At 44.8% G+C, this 27,558-nt stretch overlaps 1 protein-coding gene across 1 annotated transcript; it reads right to left on the bottom strand.

Annotated features, from left to right (window-relative positions):
* Positions 1-22,116: 22,116 nt before the first annotated feature.
* LOC123152023 (disease resistance protein RPM1-like) lies at positions 22,117-25,942 on the bottom strand. The gene is made up of 3 exons (XM_044571632.1): positions 25,811-25,942; positions 25,328-25,496; positions 22,117-24,945 (listed from the first exon to the last, which is right to left on the bottom strand). The coding sequence occupies exon 3, from the start codon at positions 24,865-24,867 to the stop codon at positions 22,117-22,119; it is 2,751 nt and encodes a 916-aa protein (XP_044427567.1). The 5' UTR covers positions 24,868-24,945; positions 25,328-25,496; positions 25,811-25,942.
* Between the last annotated feature and the right edge of the window lie 1,616 nt (positions 25,943-27,558).

Below are 27,558 nucleotides of genomic sequence, written 5' to 3'. Positions count from 1 at the left end.
AGTCTTCGAATGTGATGATTGTATCCGGACCTGTTACACACCATGCACAACCATAGAGAGAATATATATATCTTACACGAGTTCCATCTGCTGACAGCTTCCGGTAACGTGATATCACGCCCGTCCAGTCACAATTTCGAACCATTTTTCTTCTGCCATCCCACGTTTCAAAACGTGGTTGCTACTGGCACGTCTTGTCGAAGCAGAGATCGTGCCCCCCTATTGCGGGATTCTCATCAATGCGGGCATGGGTAACCCAACCGTGTCGTTTACACGGCCCTTGGGAATAGGCGAGTTTAAGGCGAGCAGGGAGGCGTTTGACATTCGCGGCCTCTATAAGGGGGTAAGGACTCCCTTCTTCCACCCACGCCCTTTCTCTTCCTCAGCCTTTCCATCCCTGAGCTCCAGCGTCCAAGCCTTAGCTTCTCTCTTGTTCGAGAAAATACTCCAAAGATGTCCGGATCCGGAGCTGGAGGCAAGTGGATGGCCTCTTCCGTCAAGAAGAAGGACATTAAGGAGCTCCGGCAGGCCGGATATCTGGCCAAAGAGATCGCTCATCGACTTCCGGCCAAGGGATAGATCGTCCCCACTCCCGAGCCCCACGAGAGGGTTGTGTTCCTTACACATTTTGTCCACGGGCTTGGGTTCCCTCTTCAACCATTCTTCCGCGGGTTGATGTTTTACTATGGGTTGGATTTTCATGACCTAGCCCCCAACTTCATCCTCAATATTTCGGTGTTTATCATCGCCTGTGGGGCTTTTCTCCGCATCCCGCCTTATTTCGGCCTGTGGCTGAAGACCTTCAATGTGAAGCCGAAAGTTGTGTGCTGCCAGCAAGCAGAATGCGGAGGCGCTATTGTGGGCAAGATGCCCAATGTCACCTGGCTCGAAGGTTCATTTGCGGAGACGGTGAAGGGGTGGCAATCGGGGTGGTTCTACATCACCGAGTCGCGCGATGCTAACTGGTTGGTGGCCCCTGAATTTCGATCCGGAATCCCGACGCGACTCACCTCCTGGCAAGAGAGGGTCCTGACCTGGGGTCCCTCGGACGAGCTGACTGGGCTCCAGACGTCCATCCAGAACATGATAGAAAGGAAAATCAAGCTCGTCAACATGGTCCAGGTCATGCTTGTTCGTCGGGTCCTTCCGTGCCAACGCCGATCTTGTAATTTGTGGGAGTTTGAGCCGGCCAAGCACCACACGCTACTTGGGCTCTTCGGCATGACGCACGAAGATATCTGGAAGGTGCTCTTCAAGGCTGGCGAGACGCCACCGCCTACGACCGAAGACCGCGGGCTTAGTTTAAAGCGCCAGCCCAACCCGGTCAGTTCCTTTAATGTTTTCAAGGAGCGTCCCCTACTAGCATATTTTGAGAGGAAATTTAAGCTTCCTCCCCCTATTTTCAGGCCTGGATCAAGTTAGCCGAGGAGATCAGCTGTCCGACTCTGCTGCCCGAGGACCAGGAATTTCCATTATTGGAGAATATGTTGTTCCCTGCACCTTATGAGGTGCCGGAGAAGATGGCTAAAAAGGCGGCCCAAGGGGCTAAGAAGGGCCTTTGCCGGAGAAGCACTCCGGACGAGACGTCCGAAAGTGAGAGTTCCTCTTCGTCCGCTGACGACAGCGATGAAGCGGAAGAGGAAAACGACTCCCCACCTGAAGCGGGGAGGAAGAAGAGAGCGTCCCCCACAAGCCCGGAGGCGGAAGCGCCTAAAAGGGTTAAAGGCTCCCTCGCGGATAACTCCGCGTGGGACGTCGACAGCAGTCCAGAACGACCTCGCCGGACCAAGCCTCGGGCTGTTTCGTAAGTACCATAATTCGCAAAAGTTTGGCCTCCCTTGTTTGTAATATTGACATATCGTAAACGTTTGTCATTGCAGTCCGGTGCGCGGTGATTCCCCGCGATCCTCGACGAAGGATTCGCTGGACACAGAGGAGATGGCTAGCATATCTCCGCCACCTGCTCATTCCGTCTCACTCAGGGGTGATGATGAGGTGGTGTCCAAAAAGGCCTTCCCAGGCGGGGGAAGGTTTCGGAGATCATCGGGGTGACGCCCCAGGATGACTCCTCGGACGCCGGACATACGAGGGAAAAAGCCCCCATGGAGACTGGTGACGGGGTCCGAGTTCCCTTCGGACCTCAGCCGGATACCATTCCGGAAATCTATACGGCTTCGGGGTCCAGCGAACGGCATTCCCCCCAAGGAGGGAGCGTGCCTGTCCCACCGGTGACCTCTGTCCAACCCGAGGCACCGGATAATCTGCTGGAGGCGTTGCGAGGCACCTCTATCGTGGATGAACATTGTGTCCTTATGGACACGGTAATCGAGGAGGTTCAGTTTGCTAAAAGAGGACTAACCGAAGCCTGCACTAGCCTTCTAACAGGCTTTGAGGTAAGTAATGTGATTATAGGAAGAATATCACAGTATAGATAGTAGCCCCTGATACTCTGTTTGGTGTTCGGGAAGAAAAGCCTAACAGAGGATCAAAAAATCGAAGGAGTCTAACTTGAGTTGTCTATGTGAATAAGCAGGTATAGCTGCAGGCTGCCACTGCTCATGCTGCGGAGGTCTCCGGACTGAAGCAGAAATTGGAGCGGGCCGAGGAGGAGCTCGGCCGCGTGGAGAACTGTTGGAGGATAGCCAAGGTATGCAATAACCCGTGGGTACATTTCAAAAAAATGAATCGACCGGACTGAAAGTGTCATAAACTTTATTAGGGGCCACAACCGAGGTGGCAACCCATAAGAAGGCGCTAGCCGAGGCTGAGGACAAAGCGGCCAAGGAATGCGCTTTGCGCGAGAAGTACGAGGCCTAGGTTGGCGAGGCACAACAGCAGCTCCAGGGCGTGATAGAGAAATTTGAGTCCTTGGAGCGCGATTTTAAGGCGCAGGAGTCCGAATTGATGAAGGATCTCCAGAGCACTCCAGGAAGTCGAGATGGCCAAGAAGATTGCGGCGGGTAAGTTCTTCACCATGCAGAGCGGGCGTGTAGAAGCAACGTCCCTTGTAGTTATCCTTAATTTTGGTTTTCCAGGGGCATTGACAGGTCTGCCGCACAGTGTGTCAGATGCGGCCGAGCATTATAGAGCCGAGGAAGGGATGTCTATGGAGAAGCTGTTCTGGTCCCAATATATGGGATCCGAACATCCGGTGCCCTTCAGCGACCAACTAAAGCAGTTGGTCGAGCTGCACAGGTTGGTAGAGCTAGCCATGAGGGACTTTATAGTCCGACTGTGGCCTGCTGATCCAATGCCTGGCAGCTACATTGGACTTGTGCAGCGGCTTGTGAGTGCCTATCCACGGCTCGAAGCCGTAAAGCGGTCGGTCTGCATTGAAGGTGCGCGCATGGCCTTTGCCCGCGTCAAGACGCATTGGGCGAAGCTGGATGCCAAGAAGCTGATGACCGAGGGACCGCCGGAGGGCAAGGAGCATCGTCGACCCGAGCATTATTTTGATGGTGTCCTGGAGGGGTCCCGCCTTGCGGCGGAGCAATGTTCGAAGGATATTATATTCCCGTAAGAACATGTGTATTATCTTGCCCTGTAATGTGGAACAAGGATGCTATGTAGTATAATGTATGTGATTTTTAAATTTTACTTCCTGTGCGGCCATTTGTTAAATCTGAGGGATGACCAGTCGTCGGCTTCTGCCCCCACGTAGATAGTACGGAGGTGTTCGGGATAAATCTAAACACTCTTTACTCCACATTCGGGTCCTTAAAGGAGGTGTTTAGCGCGGCGAACAAGGCAATCAGACTATGCAGCCTTTACCGCCCCCACTTAGCCATAGGAGTTTGACAATTAATAAAGTCGGCGAAGCCCCTGGTGTTCGGAAGGCCGAATTAGGGGCGCTATACACGCCTAATCGGAAGAACCGATTCTTTGCAAGAAGCGGGAAAAATCTGCAGCGATTTGGAACCTCACGAACAGCTGACCGGCTCTCGCCGCATCATGACAGTCAGTTTTCGGCTTTCTCTACTGAGGTGCTCGTCCGAAAAAACCGGGACACAATCGCAGTAGTTCTCCCTTTACTACCCTAGCCGATATAGCGGAACGTAAGGTAGTAAGCACAGGAGCCGGGCAACCCAACTATTGGCCAAAGACATGATTCGGAGCCGATGCATATAATGCTATAAGTTCGGGGTGCCGAACTGTACTGTAAAAGTGTTCAGACTTTTATTGCCGTGATGCGGGGTGTACTTAAGCCCCTGGCGTATTAGTAGGTACCATGGTGTACGTGTGCAATGAGTAATAAATACTGAGGTGGGTGAACGGAAAAAATGAAGTAATGGGCTGACGCCACTATTTATTCACCGTTGTTATGTAATCGGTACGTCAAGGCGTACTTTGTACCAGTAATGCGATAAGCAAGTAAGGCCATTGAAAATTCCGTAACCAAGGGTGACGTGCATGCGGGTATGTAAAACAAGTAGATGAATCGTTTATTAGAAACCACCTAGGGGTTCTTGTGTACGCCGGAGCCCCTTGCTTCCTTGGAGTGTTCTGCAGGCAGGTCGTCTATATTGCCCTTGAAAAGAGAAGAAGACCTGTACAAAGAAAAAGAAGAAGCATGCGAATCCCAGGGTCTATCAAGCCATACTGTGGATTGCGAGCAAGTTGTGCCTTCGTCAGTACCCATGAGTGCGTAGCTTATGTGCTAACGGTACTAATACCATTGCCTCGTCTGGGCTTGGACGGAGGGCAAATTTTGCTAGTTTGGCCCGTGACGAGCCGGGCTGTCCTGCTGCAGTATAGTCTGGACCCTGTTAATGGTGTCCAGGGGCTCGGCAACCGGATTGTAGTGCTGCTTGAGAAGGCCACGCTGTACTTCTGCTGCTAGAGCGATAGTGTGCTCCTCTGTATGGAGGGAGCGTTCCGTGTTTCCATTTACTGTAATGACGCCACATGGACCGGGCATCTTGAGCTTGAGATAAGCATAATGAGGCACCGCGTTGAATCTAGCGAATGCGGTTCGTCCGAGCAGTGCGTGATAGCCGCTGCAAAATGGGACGATATCGAAGGTTAGCTCTTTGCTTTGGAAGTTATCCGGGGAATCGAATACTACTTCCAGCGCTACAACGGGCCTCTACGCCTGGTATGACTACTTTAAAGGTAGTCTTCGTGGGCTTGACTTGTGAAGGGTCAATGCTCATTTTACGTATTGTGTCCTGATAGAGCAGGTTGAGACTGCTACCGCCGTCCATTAGGACTCGAGTCAGGTGAAATCTGTCGATGATTGGATCGAGGACCAGTGCGGCTGAACCGCAGTGCCAAGGATGCTAGTCGGAATGATGACCACGGATTATACTTTGGGGCGACGGGCTCTACCACGTAGACGTCCCTGAGTGCGCGTTTGCGCTCCTTTTTGGGGATATGTGTAGCATATATCATGTTCACCGTTTTGACTTCAGGGGGAAATTTCTTCTGCTCCCCAGTGTTCGGCTGCCGGGGCTCTTCGTCATCGTCCTCGCTCTGCGATTCCCCTTCTTTGTTTCTGCTATTTACCTTGCTGGCTTGTTTAAATACCCGGCAATCTCTGTTAGTATGGTTTGCCGGTTTGTCTTGGGTGCCATGTATTTGGCAAGGACGATCGAGTATGCGGTCCAAGCTGGATGGTTTTCCATTGCTCCTTTTATAGGGCTTCTTTCGTTGGCTAGACTTGGAAGCACTGAATCTGGCATGAACTGTTGTGTCATCGGTGTTATCGCTGTTGGTTCAGCGTTTGTTTCTGTTGTGCCGTAACTTGTCGGTGCTGTTTTTTTACCTCGGAGGGGCTTGTTTCGTTGGCCGTGTTTGTATTGCGAGCCAGCCAACTGTCCTCTCCCGCGCAAAAGCGGGTCATGAGTGTCATGAGGGCTGCCATGGACCTCGTCTTTTCTTGGCCGAGGTGGAGGGTGAGCCATTCGTCCCGGATGCTATGCTTAAAGGCCGCCAAGGACTCGGCATCCGGGCAGTCAACGATCTGGTTCTTTTTGGTTAGGAACCTAGTCCAGAATTTTCTGGCTGATTCTCCAGATTGTTGAACTATGTGGCTTAGATCGTCGGCGTCTGGTGGCCGGACATATGTTCCTTGGAAGTTGTCTAGGAAAGCTTCTTCCAAGTCCTCCCAACTGCTGATAGAATTTTCAGGCAGGCTGTTAAGCCAGTGCCGAGCTGGCCCTTTGAGCTTGAGTGGGAGGTATTTAATGGCGTGGAGGTCATCTTTTCGAGCCATATGAATATGGAGAATGAAATCCTTGATCCATACTACGGGATCGGTTGTGCCGTCGTATGATTTGATGTTGACGGGCTTGAATCCCTCGGGGAATTCATGATCCAATACCTCGTCTGTAAAGCAGAGAGGGTGTCGCGGCGTAGCTCTGATGGAGCCCGTTTGTGATGACCCACAAGTATAGGGGATCTATCGTAGTCCTTTCGATAAGTAAGAGTGTCGAACCCAACGAGGAGCAGAAGGAAATGATAAGCGGTTTTCAGCAAGGTATTCTCTACAAGTATTGAAATAAGTGGTAGCAGATAGTTTTGTGATAGGATAAATTGTAACGAGCAACAAGTAACAAGAGTAAATAAAGTGCAGCAAGGTGGCCCAATCCTTTTTGTAGCAAAGGACAAGCCTAGACAAACTCTTATAATAGGAAAAGCGCTCCCGAGGACACATGGGAATATCATCAAGCTAGTTTTCATCACGTTCATATGATTCGCGTTCGGTACTTTGATAATTTGATATGTGGGTGGACCGGTGCTTGGGTGCTGTTCTTACTTGAACAAGCATCCCACTTATGATTAACCTCTATTGCAAGCATATGCAACTACAACAAAAGTATTAAGGTAAACCTAACCATAGCATGAAACATATGGATCCAAATCAGCCCCTTACGAAGCAACACATAAACTAGGGTTTAAGCTTCTGTCACTCTAGCAACCCATCATCTACTTATTACTTCCCAATGCCTTCCTCTAGGCCCAAATAATGGTGAAGTGTTATGTAGTCGATGTTCACATAACATCACTAGAGGCTAGACAACATACATCTCATCAAAATATCGAACGAATACCAAATTCACATGACTACTAATAGCAAGACTTCTCCCTTGTCCTCAGGAACAAACGTAACTACTCACAAAGCATATTCATGTTCATAATCAGAGGGGTAATAATATGCATATAGGATCTGAACATATGATCTTCCACCAAATAAACCAACTAGCATCAACTACAGGGAGTAATCAACACTAGTAGCAACCTACTAGCACCAATCCCGGACTTTGAGACAAGAATTGGATACAAGAGATGAACTAGGGTTTGGAGATGAGATGGTGCTGGTGAAGATGTTGATGGAGATTGCCCTCTCCCGATGAGAGGAGCATTGGTGATGACGATGGTGATGATTTCCCCCTCCCGGAGGGAAGTGTCCCCGGCAAAACAGCTCTGCCAGAGCCCTATATTGGTTCCGCCAAGGTGCCGCCTCGTGACGGCGGAGTTTCGTCCCGAAAGGTTGCCTCCTATTTTTTTCTCATCGAAAGACTTCATATAGCAGAAGATGGGCGTCGGAGCGCCACCAGGGGGCCCATGAGGTAGGGGGCGCGCCCTAGGGAGGGGGGCGCACCCCCACCCTCGTGAGCAGGGTGTGGGCCCCCTGGCCTTCATCTTTGGTGAGGATTTTTCTTTATTTATTGTAAGATATTCCGTGGAGTTTCAGGACTTTTGGAGTTGCGCAGAATAGGTCTCTAATATTTGCTCCTTTTCCATACCAGAATTCCAACTGCCGGCATTCTCCCTCCTTATGTAAACCTTGCAAAATAAGAGAGAATAGCCATAAGTATTGTGACATAACGTGAAATAACAGCCCAAAATTCAATAAATATCGATATAAAAGCATGATGCAAAATGGACGTATCAGCTCCCCCAAGCTTAGACCTCGCTTGTCCTCAAGCGAAAAGCCGATAACAATAAATATGTCCTCATGTTTAGAGGTAGAGACGTGGATAAAAATAAAATACGGACATGAAGGCATCATGATTATTCTCATAACAGCAACACATATAGATTTTGTCATACGATTACTTATATTCAAGTGATGATCTATTCACAATGCAAAAGTATGAATCAGAAACCTTATTGAGCACCAACAAACTATAACCTCAGTCAAGGAAGCAATTACAATTTATCATAACATCGGAAAGAGTCTATGTCAGAGCTAAAAAGCAAGTCCACATACTCAACTATAATCTAGTCCTTTATAATTGCTAACACTCACGCAATACTTGTGGTTATGGAGTTTTAATCGAACAGAGAAAGGTAGGGGCTTATAGTTTTTCCCCACAACCTTTTACCTCAAGGGTAATGTCAACAATAATAATTCATGCTCCCCTACATCCAATTATATATATATATATATATATATATATATATATATATATATATCATGTTCTTTCCAACATGCTAGGCTTGCCAAAGGATAAAATGAAAAAGGAAAGGTGAAGATCACCGTGACTCTTGCATAAGGTAGAGGATAATAATAAAAGATAGGCCCTTCGCAGAGGGAAGCAGAGGTTGCCATGCGCTTTTATGGTTGGATGCACAAAATCTCAATGCGAAAGAACGTCACTTTATATTGCCCCTTGTTATATGAACCTTTATTATGCAATCCGTCGCTTTTATTACTTCCACATCACAAGATCGTATAAAGCTTATTTCTCCCACACCAATCAATCATACATATTTAGAGCAATTTTTATTGCTTTGCACCGATGACAACTTACTTGAAGGATCTTACTCAATCCATAGGTAGATATGGTGGACTCTCATGGCAAAACTGGTTTAAGGGTATTTGGAAGCACAAGTAGTATTTCTACTTGGTGCTGAGAATTTGGCTAGCATGAGGGGGAAAGGCAAGCTCAACATGTTAGAGGATCCATGACAACATACTTTATCTCAGATATAAGAAAACATAACTCATTGCGTTGTCTTCCTTGTCCAACATCAACTCTTTAGCATGTCATATTTTAATGAGTGCTCCCAATCATAAAAGATGTCAATGATAATATATCTATATGTGAAACCTCTCTTTCCTTATTACTTCCTATTAATTGCAACGATGACCAAAGCTATGTCTGCCAACTCCCAACAACTTTTAATCATCATACTCTTTCTATGTGAAGTCATTACTCTCAATAAGATCAATATGAACTCTTTATTTCTTTTTATTCTTTTTCTTCTTTCTTTTCTTTTTTTCACCCAAGATCATGGCAAAATAATCAAGCCCTTGACTCAACACTAATCTTTATTATATATATAGCTCACGGACTCGATTACATAGAGAGATCATAAAGCAAAACTTGAAACTAGATCATGCCATAAACTTTATTCTACTAGATCAAAATACTACTGAGAGGATCGAACTAAGAAAAACGATAAAGATAGGAGTTGTGATGGTGATACGATACCGGGGCACCTCCCCCAAGCTTGGCAGTTGCCAAGGGGAGTGCCCATACCCATGTGATTATGTCTCTTGTCGGCGAAGAAGGCGGTGGTGTTGTTGACTTAGTTGATTGCATAGGCTTCTCCCTTAATTTGCGCTTGAGGACAGCATTTTGATCCCTCAGATCATCAATCTCCCACTCCAGGGTTAATATCTTTTTGCATAGGTCCTGCTTGTTTTCCTGCAAGAGACGAAAAGGGATAAACTCGAACTTTGGTTTCTTTACCCTATCAGGGAGACTTGACTTTTTGAACTCCAGATGCATATCCCAGGTTGAGGTAATGGGCTTTCGTCTTCGTTTGAGCTCGTCTCCTCCTTCCCCTTGGGTTCATAGTCCTCTTCTTCTTCTGTGGTCCAACCATCGTGCTCCACATCTCCATAGACCTTAGGATTGGCTAAGTAATCATCCACATAGCTTTCTCCTTCCGAATCCTGGGAAGACATGTTGATCTAATCTGCAGCGGGATAGCTCAAAACGAAAACAGAGGATATTTGCGTGATACGGGAGTCAAAACCTTCGGGAGAATATATAATGAATTTTTACCGACCAAAATACGTATCGTGCAAGAAAACGGAGTCCGGAGGGCACACGAGGTGCTCACAAGGTAGGGGGCGCGCCCAGGGGGGTATGGCGCGCCCACCACCCTCGTGGGGCCCTCGTGTCCTTCCCAGACTGCTACTTATTTTTCTATTTTCCTAAATATTCCAAAACGGAGAAATATTGCCTTAAAAATTGTTTTGGAGTCGGTTTACTTACCGTACCACATACCTATTCCTTTTCGGAGTCTGAAACGGTCTGGAAAGTGTCCCTTATGTATTCCTCCGGGGTTATGGTTTCAATAATATTGGTTTCAACATTTATGGGATTACCTGAGATATAATGTTTAATCCTTTGACCATTTACCACCTTCGGATTTGTGCCTTCGAAGTTGTTGATTTTTATGGCACCGGAACGATAGACCTCCTCGATAACATAGGGGCCTTCCCATTTAGAGAGAAGTTTTCCTGCAAAAATTTTAAAACGAGAGTTGTATAGCAATACATAATCACCTACATTAAACTCACGCTTGTGTATCCTTTTGTCATGCCATCTTTTAACTTTTTCTTTAAACAACTTGACATTTTCATATGCTTGGGTTCTCCATTCATCAAGTGAGCTAACATCAAATAACCTCTTCTCACCGGCAAGTTTGAAATCATAGTTGAGCTCTTTAATAGCCCAATATGCCTTATGCTCTAGTTTGAGAGGTAAGTGACATGCTTTTCCATAAACCATTTTATACGGAGACATACCCATAGGATTTTTATATGTAGTTCTATAAGCCCATAATGCATCATCAAGTTTCTTGGACCAATTCTTTCTAGACCTATTAACAGTCTTTTGCAAAATTAATTTGAGCTCTCTATTGCTCAATTCTACTTGACCACTAGACTGCGGGTGATAAGGAGATGCAATTCTATGATTAACGTCATACTTAGCAAGCATTTTATGGAAAGCACCATGAATAAAGTGTGAACCACCATCAGTCATTAAATATCTAGGGACTCCAAACCTCGGAAAAATAACTTCCTTAAGCATTTTAATAGAAGTGTTATGATCAGCACTACTAGTTGGAATAGCTTCTACCCACTTAGTAACGTAATCAACAGCAACTAGAATATGTGTATACCCATTGGAGGCAGGAAAAGGTCCCATATAATCAAAGCCCCAAACATCAAATGGTTCAATAACAAGTGAATAATTCATAGGCATTTCTTGACGTCTACTAATATTACCAATTCTTTGACATTCATCACAAGACAAAACAAACTTACGGGCATCCTTGAAGAGAGTAGGCTAATAAAAACCGGATTGCAATACCTTATGTGCAGTTCTGTCTCCAGCGTGGTGTCCTCCATAAGCTTCGGAGTGGCAGTTGCGTAGGATCTGTTCCTGTTCATGCTCAGGTACACAACGTCTAATAACACCATCTACTCCTTCTTTATAAAGATGTGGGTCATCCCAAAAGTAATGTTTCAAATCATAGAAAAACTTTTTATTTTGTTGGTATGTGAAACTAGGTGGTATGAATTTAGCAACTATGTAATTAGCATAATCAGCATACCATGGAGTACTACGAGAGGTACTTATAACATTCAATTGTTCATCAGGAAAGCTATCATCAATAGGTAGTGGGTCATCAAGAACATTTTCTAACCTAGACAAGTTGTCTGCAACGGGGTTCTCAGCTCCCTTTCTATCAACAATATGCAAATCAAATTCTTGTAGCAAGAGAACCCATCTGATAAGTCTAGGTGTAGCATCGTTCTTTTCCATAAGATATTTAATAGCAGCATGATCAGTGTGAATAGTTACTTTAGAATCAACAATATAAGGTCTGAACTTATCACAAGCAAATACAACTGCTAAAAGTTCGTTTTCAGTAGTAGCATAATTTCTTTGCGCATTGTCTAGAGTCTTACTAGCATAATGGATAACATTTAATTTCTTATCAACTCTTTGCCCTAGAACAGCACCTATAGCATAATCACTAGCATCACACATAATTTCAAAGGGTAAATTCCAATCAGGTGGTTGAACAACAGGTGCAGAGACTAATGCTTTCTTAAGTATTTCAAATGCTTCTACACAATCATCATCAAGGACAAATGGTATATCTTTTTGTAATAAATTAGTCAGAGGCCGAGAGATTTTTGAGAAGTCCTTAATAAACCTCCTATAAAACCCGGCGTGACCAAGGAAACTTCTTATACCTTTGATGTCCTTGGGACATGGCATCTTTTCAATAGCATCAACCTTGGCTTTATCAACTTCAATACCTCTTTCAGAAACTTTATGCCCCAAGACAATACCTTCATTAATGATAAAGTGGCACTTTTCCCAATTCAAGACAAGATTAGTTTCTTCGCATCTCTGCAAAACTCGATCAAGATTGCTCAAGCAATCATCAAAAGAGGAACCATTGACGGAAAAGTCATCCATGAAAACCTCACAAATATTTTCACAAAAGTCAGAGAATATAGCCATCATGCATCTTTGAAAGGTAGCAGGTGCATTACATAAACCAAAAGGCATACGTCTATAAGCAAAAGTACCAAAAGGGCATGTAAAAGTAGTCTTTGATTGATCTCTAGCCGACACAAGTATTTGAGAGAAACCAGAATAACCATCTAGAAAGCAATAGTGTGTATGTTTGCATAATATTTCTAGCATTTGATCAATAAAAGGTAAGGGGTAATGATCTTTCTTAGTAGCTTTATTTAATTTGCGGAAATCAATTACCATCCTATAACCTGTAATAATTCTTTGTGGGATCAATTCATCTTTATCATTAGGAACAACAGTAATACCTCCCTTCTTAAGGACACAATGGACAGGACTTACCCACTGACTATCAGCAACAGGATAAATTATACCTGCCTCCAGAAGCTTGAGTATTTCTTTTCTTACCACTTCTTTCATTTTAGGATTCAGACGTCGTTGAGGATCACGAACTGGTTTGGCATCTGCTTCCAAATTTATTTTATGTTGACATAGAGTGGGACTAATGCCCTTAAGATCATCAAGAGTATATCCAATAGCAGCACGGTGCTTCTTCAGAGTTTTTAATAATCTTTCTTCTTCATGCTCTGAAAGGTTAGCACTAATAATAATAGGATATATCTTCTTTTCATCAAGATAAGCATATTTAAGATTATCAGGCAATGGTTTAAGCTGAAACACGGGATCACCCTTGGGTGGAGGAGGATCCCCTAAAATTTCAATAGGCAAATTGTGTTGCAGAACAGGTTCCTGTTTAAAGAATACTTCATCTATTTCCCTTCTTTCATTCATGAACATATCATTTTCATGGTCTAGCAAATAGTGTTCTAAAGGATCACTAGGAGGTACGACAATAGAAGCAAGACCAATAATTTCATCCTTACTAGGCAATTCCTCCTCACGATGTTGTTTACTAAATTTAGAGAAATTAAACTCATGAACCATATCATCCAAGCCAATAGTAACAACATTCTTTTTGCAGTCTATCTTAGCATTAACAGTGTTCAATAAGGGTCTACCAAATATGATGGGACAAAAGCTATCTTGTGGAGAACTGAGAACAAGGAAATCAACAGGATACTTAGTTTTCCCACACAAGACTTCAACATCTCTAACAATTCCCACTGGTGAAATAGTATCTCTATTGGCAAGTTTAATTGTGACATCAATACCTTCTAACTCAGCAGGTGCAATTTCACGCTTAATTTCTTCGTACAAAGCATGCGGTATAACACTAGCACTAGCACCCATATCACATAAGCCATGATAACAATGATCTCCTATTTTAACAGAAATAACAGGCACGCCTACCACATGTCTATGTTTACCTTTAGCACAAGGCTTAGCAATTCTAGCAATTTCACCGTTGAACTGAATAACATGCCCATCAATATTATCAGACAAGAGATCTTTAACAATAGCAATATTAGGTTCTACTTTAACTTGATCAGGAGGTGTATAAGTTCTAATATTGCTTTTACGAACAACAGTTGAAGCTTTAGCATGATCCTTTATTCTAACAGGGAAAGGTGGTTTCTAAACATAAGAAGTAGGAACAATAGGATCATTATAAGTGACAGACTTTTCTTCAACTTTAATAGGTGCAGCTACTTTTACTTCTATGGGAGGTCAACATAAGTAGCAAAAGATTCACAGAAAGAAGCTACTATCTCAGAGTCAAGTCCATATTTAGTGCTAAACTTACGGAAAATATCGGTATCCATAAAAGATTTAACACAATCAAACTTAGGTGTCATACCTGACTCCTTACCTTCGTCGAGGTCCCAATCTTCAGAGTTGCATTTAATTCTATCCAATAAGTCCCATTTGAATTCAATAGTCTTCATCATAAAAGAGCCAGCACAAGAAGTATCGAGCATGGTGCGATTGTTTTAAGAAAGCCGAGCATATGATTGGGGCATGAATATAACATTGATTTAAGCCTCCCCCAAGCTTGAGAGTGCTTTCTCCTTCGCGAGGCCAAAAGTTATATATATATAATTGCGATCACGATGAACAAGATGCATAGGGTAAAACTTTTGATGAAATTCCAATTTCAATCTTCTATAGTTCCATGATCTCGTATCATCACATAGTCTATACCATGTTAATGCGTATCCCTTCAAAGATAAAGGGAAGACCTTCTTCTTAGCAACATCATCGGGTATACCTGCAAGCTTAAATAATCCACAAACTTCATCCACATATATTAAGTGCTCATCAGGATGCTTTGTTCCATCTCCTATAAAAGGATTAGCTAGCAGTTTTTCCATCATGCCCGAAGGAAATTCAAAAGGAGTTTCTTTTTCAATAGGTTCAGTAGGTTGAGGAGCAACTCTTTGCTCTACTGGACAGGGTGAAGATACCCCGAACAAGCCCCTCAGAGAATTACTTTCCATAGCAACAAGTGACAGTAAATTTCAGCACACTATATAAATTTTTCCTTACCAAATTCCACCTACCAAAGGCGCTACACTCCCCGGCAACGGCGCCAGAAAAGAGTCTTGATGACCCACAAGTATAGGGGATCTATCGTAGTCCTTTCGATAAGTAAGAGTGTCGAACTCAACGAGGAGCAGAAGGAAATGATAAGCGGTTTTCAGCAAGGTATTCTCTGCAAGTACTGAAATAGGTGGTAACAGATAGTTTTGTGATAGGATAAAGTGTAACGAGCAACAAGTAACAAGAGTAAATGAAGTGCAGCAGGGTGGCCCAATCCTTTTTGTAGCAAAGGACAATCCTGGACAAACTCTTATAATAGGAAAAGCGCTCCCGAGGACACATGGGAATATCATCAAGCTAGTTTTCATCACGTTCATATGATTCGCGTTCGGTACTTTGATAATTTGATATGTGGGTGGACCGGTGCTTGGGTGCTGTTCTTACTTGAAAAAGCATCCCACTTATGATTAACCTCTATTGCAAGCATCCGCAACTACAACAAAAGTATTAAGGTAAACCTAACCATAGCATGAAACATATGGATCCAAATCAGCGCCTTACGAAGCAACGCATAAACTAGGGTTTAAGCTTCTGTCACTCTAGCAACCCATCATCTACTTATTACTTCCCAATGCCTTCCTCTAGGCTCAAATAATGGTGATGTGTTATGTAGTCGACGTTCACATAACACCACTAGAGGCTAGACAACATACATCTCATCAAAATATCGAACAAATACCAAATTCACATGACTACTAATAGCAAGACTTCTCCCTTGTCCTCAGGAACAAACGTAACTACTCACAAAGCATATTCATGTTCATAATCAGAGGGGTAATAATATGCATATAGGATCTGAACATATGATCTTCCACCAAATAAACCAACTACCATCAACTACAAGGAGTAATCAACACTACTAGCAACCTACCAGCACCAATCCCGGACTTTGAGACAAGAATTGGATACAAGAGATGAACTAGGGTTTGGAGATGAGATGGTGCTGGTGAAGATGTTGATGGAGATTGCCCTCTCCCGATGAGAGGAGCGTTGGTGATGACGACGGTGATGATTTCCCCCTCCCAGAGGGAAGTGTCCCCGGCAGAACAGCTGTGCCGGAGCCCTAGATTGGTTCCGCCAAGGTTCCGCCTCGTGGCGGCGGAGTTTCATCCCGAAAGGTTGCTTCCTATTTTTTTCTCATCGAAAGACTTCATATAGCAGAAGATGGGCGTCGGAGTAGGGGGGCGCGCCCCCACCCTCGTGAGCAGGGTGTGGGCCCCCTGGACTTCATCTTTGGTGAGGATTTTTCTTTATTTATTTTAAGATATACCGTGGAGTTTCAGGACTTTTGGAGTTGCGCAGAATAGGTCTCTAATATTTGCTCCTTTCCAGACCAGAATTCCAGCTGCCGGCATTCTCCCTCCTTATGTAAACCTTGTAAAATAAGAGAGAACAGCCATAAGTATGGTGACATAATGTGAAATAACAGCCCAAAATGCAATAAATATCGATATAAAAGCATGATGCAAAATGGACGTATCAGTCTGCGGCATTCGGACCGGGCGTGGTTAGGTTTGTCAAGTCCGGATAGGTAGCCATCTTTGTGCCTCGAGGCACGTTCTCGCGATCCGTAGATCGATCTTATATGTCCTGCTCTACTGTCCAGGGTCTGCCAGAGGTCATAAGTGTGACCCCGAATTCTTCCGTCTTTATTTTTGTGGGGCGGTTGGGCAGGCTGTTGTTCGGCCTAAGTTGCCGCTTTATCCCGACCGCGTGATGGCCGGTCGGCTGCCCTGTCTCGACCACGTGGTGGTCGTTCCGCATTACGCGAGGGAGATGTGTGCTCCGGTGCCTCCTCATCGAATTGAGGTAGCAGTCTGTGTTTTGGGTAGCTCTTGGTTGGGCGCTTGACGTCGTATTCTTCCGCTACCAGGACATTAGTCCATCTGTCGATGAGCAGATCTTGTTCAGCTTTAAGCTGCTGCTGCTTCTTTTTCAGGCTCCTTGCAGTGGCTATGAGTTGAAGCTTAAAGCGCTCCTGCTCCAGAGGGTCCTCAGGCACGATGAAATCTTCGTTGTCGAGGTTTGTCTCCTCTTTGGAGGGTGGACGGTAACTATCGTCCCCCGAGTCATCTTCTATGGCCTGCTCATCAGGGTTGTCTTGCCTGTCGTCGTGTTCCTCCTGTTCGGATGCAGCTCCGACAGGGTCTTCATTGTTTTCGGCGTTGCCCGGAGTGCTATTTTCTCCGGTACCAGTATTGGTATCCTTTGAGCGGCGAGGCTTAGAACGGCGTCTGGGGCGCCGGCGCTTGGACTGCGTCTCGAAAGTTTTATTCTTATCTGGCTCTACTTTGTCGTCGCCAGATCCTTGGGTGTATCAACCATGTATACATCGTACGAAGAGGTGGCCGTCCAACGTCCAGTGAATGGCGGGTCTTGGCCTTGCTCATCATCGACATCGTCGTCCATACCAGTGATGTCTTCGGAGCCATAGTCAAGCACGTCGGTTAAGTCGTCGACGGTGGCTGTGAAGTGGGTGGTGGGTGGGAAGCAAAATTCCTCATCGTCCGCCTCTAGCTCGAACCGAACATAGTTCGGCTATGAATCTTCCTCCAAGGACAAGTTCTTCAAAGAATTTAGTACGTCACCCAAAGGCAAATGCTGGAAGACGTCTGCGGCGCTAAATTCGAAAATCGACAACCGATCCAGCTCGGTGTCCGCAGGTGTATCCGGTCCGGAACGTGCAGCCGGAAATGAGTCCGGGGTTCCGTTGACGCAAGCATTGCAGGATGTCGAGTCCGTGTGCGGATCCAACGCCGCGGACTTTATGGCGTCGGAGGGCGCGATCTGCTTTGGTACTGAGGCCGCTGCAGCAACAGGATCCATCTCCTGGGTGTGCTCCGATGACAGATTTAGGTCATGTTCATCGGAGAGAAGGAGAGCGATCGCTGCGGTCTCAAATCCATCGAAGATCAAGTCTCCACGGATATCCGCGACGTAGTTCAAGCTTCCAAATCTGACCTGATGGCCAGGGGCGTAGCTATCGACCTGCTCCAGATGGCCAAGCGAGTTGGCCCACAGTATGAAGCCGCCGAACACAAAGATTTTTCCAGGGAGAAAAGTGTCTCCCTGAACGACACCATTACCGATGATCGAAGGGGCCAGCGAGCCTTTCGTCAACGGCACAGTGGAACTCTCAATGAAAGCACCAATGTCGGTGTCAAAACCGGCGGATCTCGGGTAGGGGTCCCGAACTGTGCGTCTAGGATCGATGGTAATAGGAGACGGGGGACACCATGTTTACCCAGGTTCGGGCCCTCTCTATGGAGGTAATACCCTACTTCCTGCTTGATTTATCTTGATGAATATGAGTGTTACATGAGTTGATCTACCACGAGATCGTAATGGCTAAACCCTAGAAGTCTAGCCTATGAGTATATGGTAATGAATCTGTCCTATCCAGACTATGCTCTCCGGTTTATATAGACACCGGAGAGATCTAGGGTTACATGGAGTCGGTTACATAAGAGGGAATCTTCATAATAGGTCGCCTAGCTTGCCTTCTACGCCAAGAAGAGCCCAATCCGGACACGGGTATTGTCTTCGGCCTTCGCATCTTCATCAGTCCGGCCCATGGATAACATGTCGGACGCCCGAGGACCCCTTAGTCCAAGACTCCCTCGGTAGCCCCTGAACCTGGCTTCAATGACGAGGAGTCCGGCGTGCAGATTGTCTTCGGCATTGCAAGGCGGGTTCCCCTCCTTCCGAACTCCAAGATAGTCTTTGAATGTGATGATTGTATCCGGACCTGTTACACACCATGCACAACCGGACGCCCGAGAATATATATATCTTACATGAGTTCCATCTGCTGACAGCTTCTGGTAACGTGATATCACGCCCGTCCAGTCACAATTTCGAACCGTTTTTCTTCTGCCATCCCACGTTTCAAAACACGGTTGCTACTGGCACGTCTTGTCAAAGCAGAGATCGTGCCCCCCTATTGCGGGATTCTCATCAATGCGGGCATGGGTAACCCAACCGTGTCGTTTACACGGCCCTTGGGAATAGGCGAGTTTAAGGCGAGCAGGGAGGCGTTTGACATTCACGGCCTCTATAAGGGGGTAAGGACTCCCTTCTTCCACCCACGCCCTTTCTCTTCCTCAGCCTTTCCGTCCCTGAGCTCCAGCGCCCAAGCCTTAGCTTCTCTCTTGTTCGAGAAAATACTCCAAAGATGTCCGGATCCGGAGCTGGAGGCAAGTGGATGGCCTCTTCCGTCAAGAAGAAGGACATCAAGGAGCTCCGGCAGGCCGGATATCTGGCCAAAGAGATCGCTCATCGACTTCCGGCCAAGGGACAGATCGTCCCCGCTCCCGAGCCCCACGAGAGGGTTGTGTTCCTTACACATTTCGTCCATGGGCTTGGGTGCCCTCTTCACCCATTCGTCCGCAGGTTGATGTTTTACTATGGGCTGGATTTCATGGCCTAGCCCCCAACTTCATCCTCAATATTTCGGCGTTTATCGTCGCCTGTGAGGCTTTTCTCCGCATCCCGCCTTATTTCGGCCTGTGGCTGAAGACCTTCAATGTGAGGCCGAAAGTTGTGCGCGGCCAGCAAGCAGAATGCGGAGGCGCTATGGTGGGCAAGATGCCCAACGTCACCTGGCTCGAAGGTTCATTTGCAGAGACGGTGAAGGGGTGGCAATCGGGGTGGTTCTACATCACCGAGCCGTGCGATGCTAACTGGTTGGCGGCCCCCGAATTCCGATCCGGAATCCCGATGCGACTCACCTCCTGGCAAGAGAGGGGCCTGACCTGGGGTCCCTCGGACGAGCTGACTGGGCTCCAGACGTCCATCCAGAACATGATAGAAAGGAAAATCAAGTTCGTCAACGTGGTCCAGGTCATGCTTGTTCGTCGGGTCCTTCCGTGCCAACGCCGATCTTGTAATTTGTGGGAGTTTGAGCCGGCCAAGCACCACACGCTACTTGGGCTCTTCGGCATGACACACGAAGATATCTGGAAGGTGCTCTTCAAGGCCGGCGAGACGCCACCGCCTACGACCGAAGACCGCGGGCTTAGTTTAAAGCGCCAGCCCAACCCGGTGAGTTCCTTTAATGTTTTCAAGGAGCGTCCCCTACTAGCATATTTTGAGAGGAAATTTAAGCTTCCTCCCCCTATTTTCAGGCCTGGATCAAGTTAGCCGAGGAGATCAGCTGTCCGACTCTGCTGCCCGAGGACCAGGAATTTCCATTATTGGAGAAGATGTTGTTCCCTGCACCTTATGAGGTGCCGGAGAAGATGGCTAAAAAGGCGGCCCAAGGGGCCAAGAAGGGCCTTTGCCGGAGAAGCATTCCGGACGAGACGTCCGAAAGTGAGAGTTCCTCTTCGTCCGCTGACGACAGCGATGAAGCGGAAGAGGAAAACGACTCCCCACCTGAAGCGGGGAGGAAGAAGTCTAGCCTATGAGTATATGGTAATGAATCTGTCCTATCCGGACTATGCTCTCCGGTTTATATAGACACCGGAGAGATCTAGGGTTACATGGAGTCGGTTACATAAGAGGGAATCTTCATAATAGGTCGCCTAGCTTTCCTTCTACGCCAAGTAGAGTCCAATCCGGACAGGGGTATTGTCTTCGGCCTTCGCATCTTCACAACCCATCAGTCCGGCCCATGGATAACAGGCCGGACGCCCGAGGACCCCTTAGTCCAGGACTCCCTCACCCGGTCTTAGGACCGACTATGTTGAGACAACATAGGCGGAGTTGTTCTCCAAATCCATGAAACCACAATTTTTGTTGTTTTTTTAGGCAACCACAGTTGACTCACATTACACAAATTTATACAAAATTTCATCAAGAACCGCCGGAAATCCAAGGAGGAAACAATGACAGATTAGTAGACTACAACCAAGGTGAAATAGCTGCTAGAGGCTGCTGCAGCATCCACTTCCTAGGCTACAAAAAGAAAGATACATGTGTGAAAAACAGAGTTAATTGTTAAGTGCTCGCTGAGCTTACCATTGTGAGTAATTACATTTAAGGTTGTAACTAAGGTTTGCGATACATCATACATGGAAGTACTCGTTAAGCTTACCGCTCCATTTTTATTTATCAGGCCCCAAAAACAGTTAATTGTTAAGTACTCGTTGAGCTTACCGCTCCATTTTTATTTATCTCATGTCAAATTTTACTTATTTCTTTTGGGAAAGGTTATGTAACTATAATGCCCAGTTCATAGTAAATTATTTCAGTTTATCATTTCTAGTAAATTATCTAGAAAGTAGTTTGGTTCAGCTCCTTCTGCAACTCTCCATATCATGTAGAAAGTACTTTGCTCACAGATCATGGTTACTTGAGCTCATCGACACCTAGAAAACACAGCTAATATCTAAATATGATGTGGTCTTCCAAAACATTGCCATGATGATCCATACGTGTATCTCATCACTACATCGAATGTATGGCTCAAGAAAACAAGTCCAAGAAAGAAACAGCATTCACATATGTCCAAAATAAGAGATATAAAACGGAACAGAGCAAGGCTTGCAATAAAACAGCCAGGCATCAACCATAATGATAATAAAAATGAATACCTGAGCAATAATTATGAATCACAAACCAAGTCTTCTATGAACAGCCAGCCACAGCTGAAATAGGTTCAACAACAAGCACACACGCAAAATATACAGTACACAGTTGAAACAACTACAAGTAACACGAAAATAATTAAGTCTGAACACGGAAACACAACTCGCTTTCGGTCTGATAATAAGACACAATAATAGAAAATATTGTCACACTTGCCAAGAAAAAGCACGCAATGACACCAACAGTTGTAGCAGTAGCATGACCTTAGTGGAGGTGGAACAAGCAGCAAATGGCGCCTTGAAAAAGCAGAGGAGTCCCAGACAGTATGCGCAATCAGCAGAAGCAAGACCGCTAGGATCGAATCTGTCCTTTTCCTTGATCTGCAATAATGAACATCTTAGCGAAGCCTCTTCATTCCTTCATCTACATAACCAACATCATGTCACATCTGCATGTTATTTTTTTGTTGTATTAATAAGATAATAAGAGACGAGTGAGGAAGCTAGTACTATAGTTGGTAAGTAAGTAGCTATAGCTTACAAACGTACACATTTCTGGTAGGTCATTCTCGGAGAGAATGCTGCCACTGTGTCCCTTGAATTGCAGAACATTGGCGCAACAGCAGCAAGAAATCACTTGTGATTTCGTGGAAGCCGAGACGCTGGAGGGGCATGAGGAACTCAATGCCAGGTGGGACATCCATCATGCTGTTGAGGTTGATTAAGAATAATCTTTCCAGGCTTGCCATGGCACCTTGTTGTATCTCTAGCTGCTTCAGATTAGGCAGGTCTCTCAACTGAAGAGTCTTCAGCTTGGGAAACCACCCCGTGAGAAATGCTAGATGCTCTTCGTTGTATGCTCTGGTGAAATGTATTTGCGTCAAATTAGACAACCGAGAAAGCGATGGCAAAGGGTCTCCCCTCAGTTGTGACCAAGATAGAGACAGTCTATACAAGTTGTGCTCCCCAACAGGTTGGAAGAGAAGAGACTCATTCAACGCCCCTTCCGCCAGTCGTCCTCTCAAAACTAGCTTTCGTAGGTTTGGCAGGATATTCAACAAGAGAACCTCATTCTCATCACTTGCGCTCACAGAAAGGTTGGACAAATACCGCATCTGAACTAGAGAGTCCCTAATGCGCCCACAGTAGAGTCCCTTCACATTCCACAACCTCAAGCTTCTCAGTTGCCTCAGCTCACCTAAATGTCTAATAGATCCGTCATGTGCTTCCAATGCTCGGAGCATCTGCAGGTTTGTCAGATTTCCAAGACCACTGGCGATATGCACACCACTGGAACACTTAAATGCTCTCCAATTTGGATCAATTTTTTTCTCGACAAATAAGTGCCTAAGCTTCTTCAATTTCACAATCCCACTAGGCACCTCATGTATGTCAGATCTAGCAAGGTCCAGTGTCAACAGATTTGAAAGCTTGTCAACAGACATTGGAAGCATCTTCACTTTTGAATTTCGTAGACCCAAATGGCGGAGATTGAAAAGATCTCCGATAGCATCTGGGATCTTCTCAATGGGTAGACCACTAAATTCTAACATTGTCATATATCTTGACTTGTTACAAAGCAGAGGTAGTATAGTGAACGTTGGCATGCTGTTGTCCACTGTAATGACAGTTCTAAATCGGTGCATACCAGATAATGTCTGATAAATATCCTTCGTTACTTTATGCAGTACCCGCCGACGTACATCCATCTCAAGAGATTTCCCACATTTATCCTCATATGTAACACCAAAGCAGTCCTTCTGGCATAGATGAACTGCCAATTCACGTAAGATATCGTGCATTCTGAATTCTTTTATCCTGCCAAATGAGTTTCTCTCAACAAGTTGTATCATATTTCTATCAATCAATTCCTTCAGATAGCCTTCGGCCACTTCTTCTAGAGTGCTTTCACCCCTCTCCTCGATGAACCCCTCTGCTATCCATAACCGTACAAGCCTTTTCCGTTTGAAAAGATAGTCTTCTGGAAATAAGCTGCAATACAGGAAACAACTTTTCAAGTGTGTTGGAAGGTAGATGAAGCTCAAATGCAAAACATTCCTTATGTGACCAAGCCTCGAATTATTAATTAACTCCCAGCTCAATTGGTCATTTATCCTTCTCCATTCATCTATAGTTTTCTCACGCACACGCAATAGGCTACCAACTGACACAATAACCAGAGGCAAGCCTTTGCACTTGTTAACTATTTCCCTGGACAATGGCTTCAACTCTGCAGGACATTCATGATTTGTATCTCTTGGATAGGCTTTCTTACAAAAGAGATCCCAAGCTAGTTCTTCTGGTAAAGCTTCTAGTGTTAAGATATGTCCTCGGGAGGCAAGTGCAGCAACATCGCCTTCCCTTGTTGTGATTATCAATCTACTACCCTTGTCATTATGAATAAGCACCCTAGACAAGTCATCAAATGCTTCTGGAGTCCAAACGTCATCCAATATGATCAGATACCTCTGTTGCTCCAAAAATCTCTTCAGTGTCACTTCAAGGCATGTGATGTCCATGGTCGCAGTATTAGATACGACATTGACTTTATCTCTAAAAAGTTCCTTGATTATATTCCTCAAGACATCTTCTCTTGAATAATTTTGTGAGATGGAGACCCATGCATGGCACTGGAATTTATCTCTCTCCTTCCTGTAGACATTTGCAGCTAGAGATGTTTTACCAAGCCCTCCCATTCCAAGCAAGGCTATGACAGAGCATTCCAAATCATCACATGCCAACCACTGCTCTAGTTTTTCTCTGTTTTTATCCACCCCCACTAGATCTTCTTCGTCAAGGGAACGTGAAATATTTGCTAGATCTTGGGATCTCTTGACGATGTATTTTGAGCTGCTAGTATCCCCGTTGTTTATCATCGGAACCCATCTTTTTTTGGTCTCTGATAGGTGTGCAAGGTCTTGCTCTATTTCCTTCACCTTGAAAGCTATTTGATTCAAAGAAAGCAGAGATCTTGGTTTTCTGAACCCTTTCTTCAGGTAAAAGCAACACCTTGTATCCTGTTGCCGGCCAACTAGATACAAGTACTCATCCACCATGTCCTCCATCACATGTGCTACCTTCCTTACCTCCTCCAACCAGCCCTCGTATACTTGATCATCACAGTTTCGAATGTCCATTTGATAAAGAACATCATGCATTACACGAAGCTCTCTCGCAGCGCGACCCATGTTGCCCTGTAACTCCTTTAGTTGCATGCGGTACTTCGCAAACTGAGTGCTGGTCTGGTCTGCCGCTCCATTTGCCAAGGCATTTCCGATCTTTTTAATGGCTAGAAGAATCACGATCTCTGCCATTACTTACAGAAATTGCTAGTGTATCACTGTTGGGTGGTGGCCTAGTTGTGTATTTTCCTCGATACCATCAGAATGACACTGCAAAATGAAGTGATGTACTATTAATTAAACTATCAATGCATTCTCCTAGTAGCACACAATTGCTGAAAACACTTTAAAACTCCGTTCGCAGCAGAAAAGCAAAATAAGCAAAACCTTTCAATGTACTCCTACTAACTCTTTCATATTATTAATCTTTCTAACTCTAGCGCACATAATAAACAAAATAGTCCTTATTGGAGGCAGGTCCATGAGAATTTTAAAATGCTTGGGACTGTGCTATAGTCAAGCAAGAACGAGTGGCATTTGACCAATAACTGAACAAGCATGATCCACTTTCTTATTGTGACATGTCCGGTTAACATGCCTCGGATGTTGCAATTTTAATCAAGTAAAAGAAAGAGGGCCCCAATCTGAATACCTGCCAATTCGCCAATATGAATATTCTATTGTCAAAGAGTTTGCCAATGTAACAGTTCCTGGAAACTTAGCTCCATTTTTTCCTCAATATGACTGTTCAAAAAAAATCCACAACATCGATTGTATCTCCAGAGACATGGTGAAACAACTAGCTAAGGTTGTTGAATAAGCTGCAAGAAAGATGCATTACAATCATGAAAATGAATAAGAAAACAGGGTTATTATGCCATAGCAGTCCTTGGGAGAAATCAAAATATCACTACCATGACTTAAACGACCAAAATTAAAGGAGACGTCATGTTCACTTTAGTAGATCCACACAACAAGAATACTGAATCTAGGAGGCTAGAAATTCCCATCATGTGCTAAGTATGTCGCCAGTAACAAGCATTATCAATAACTACGTTATTCCAGATTATTTGTGAATCAAAGAAAGACAACGAGTGGCTACTAAAACCTGAGCATAGTTGATAGCTCACCATACCTTGGTACCGTCGCATTAAGAAGCTCATCCTTCGAAGAATCTTTTATCGTGATATCCTGTTGTTGATGACAAGTAGCTCGATTTGATTTTCAACTTGAGGTGTCCGCCTTGTTCCTTTTACCCAATAAAACCAGAGAACAACCACCTGCATGGCTTGAAATGGCAAGGAAAACTGCTCACTTTTGCATCGAACTACTTAGGATGTTGACATGAGAAGTAGGAACAAAACACAATCAATGGCAACACACCTTGCTTGTAATCGATTTAGAGCCAGCCAGATTTGGACATTGGTGACCTCCTTGTGTCCTTCAGAATATGAAACCATCAAAACAGTGTCATGGTTTTGTGAGAGTGTGTGCATGTCAGTCTTGTTGTTGAAGCCATTGCGAACCAGCCAGAGAACCTGCAAGTCAAGTCAATGCTAGTCTTCCTGTGGTTGCAGTTGAGCTCGAAGTTCCAATTATTTTCCGACATGCTGCGGTATCTGAAAGCAATGTGCCCGTGTGACTATTCAACCGTTTCATGTTCAAGGACCCCACACCCAACCACTACCACAATCTTCTTGTGGTCTTTGTGCTCAGTACTCATGCTTTACTATTCTGCTCGAAGCATAGCCATACGCTGTTCGACGTGTCCTTTGGGGACCAGCGACTCTGCATTAAGAAATTCTGAAACATCGAAAATGATATGGATGGCAATTTGTTTTCCAATTTAAACATATGTTGGTGAAAAGCTTACAAGGGTTGTTGGAACACTGCATACAGTGGTGTGTTGTATTATGATGATGAGGATCAAAAGCCCTGAAGCTTACAAGGGTTTTCCAAACACCCACTATTAATAAGTAATACTCCCTCCCTTTTTATTTACCCCACATATTAGCTTTGACTAAATTCAAAACTTTATAAAGTTTGTAGAAAACAATATGAACACTTACAATAAGAAATCTATACGATGTGAAAATATAATCAATGATGAATCCAATGGTATTGATTTGGTGGTATATATGTTAATATATTTTGCTACAAACTTCCCTAAGGCTATATTCAGATAAGCCTGAATAGTACAGTAGCTGCCCGACCAGCAGCAAACTAATTAAGCTACTGTATGCGTACTAACTACATTGAGAGCTAAAGGAAGTTACTTTGACAGAACATCCATCAACCCGGTGGAACTAACTACACTACCAGCAAATATGCATCCCTTTATTTTCGATAATTCCAGATATGAAGCACCAGTGATACTTGACAAGTATGGTGGAAATCTCAGTTCGGCACGTACTCAAACTTTTCTGACCCGACTTCAGTTGTTGATTATGAAGAAATCACACGTCAAACAATAGCCATACGCTGTTCGACGTTTCCTTTGGGGATCTGCGACTCTGCATTCAGAAATTCAGAAACATCAAAAATGATATGGATAGCAATTTGTTTTCTAATTTAAACATATGTTGGTGAAAAGCTTACAAGGGTTGTTGGAACACTGCATACAGTGGTGTGTTGTATTATGATTATGAGGATCAAAAGCCTGGAAGCTTACAAGGGTTTGCCAAACACCCACTATTAGTAAGCAATACTCCCTCTGTTTTTATTTACCCCACATATTATCTTCGACTGAAGTCAGACTTTATAAAGTTTGACCAAGTTTGTATAAAACAATATGAACACTTACAACAAGAAATTTATCTGATGTGAAAATACCGAAATAGGCTTTTGCCCCGCTTTATATATAAAGCAACCGCCACAAGACAA

The sequence above is a fragment of the Triticum aestivum genome, chromosome 7A, assembly GCF_018294505.1.
Source record: "Triticum aestivum cultivar Chinese Spring chromosome 7A, IWGSC CS RefSeq v2.1, whole genome shotgun sequence".
Taxonomy (NCBI): domain Eukaryota; kingdom Viridiplantae; phylum Streptophyta; class Magnoliopsida; order Poales; family Poaceae; genus Triticum; species Triticum aestivum.
The sequence above is the reverse complement of the archived record's forward strand: the minus strand, read 5'-3'. Positions and strand labels throughout refer to the sequence as shown.

What these genes read in the sequence shown, in the direction of transcription:
- LOC123152023 (XM_044571632.1), bottom strand. Translation starts at nt 24,867, where the DNA reads ATGGCAGAGATCGTGATTCTTCTAGCCATTAAAAAGATCGGAAATGCC.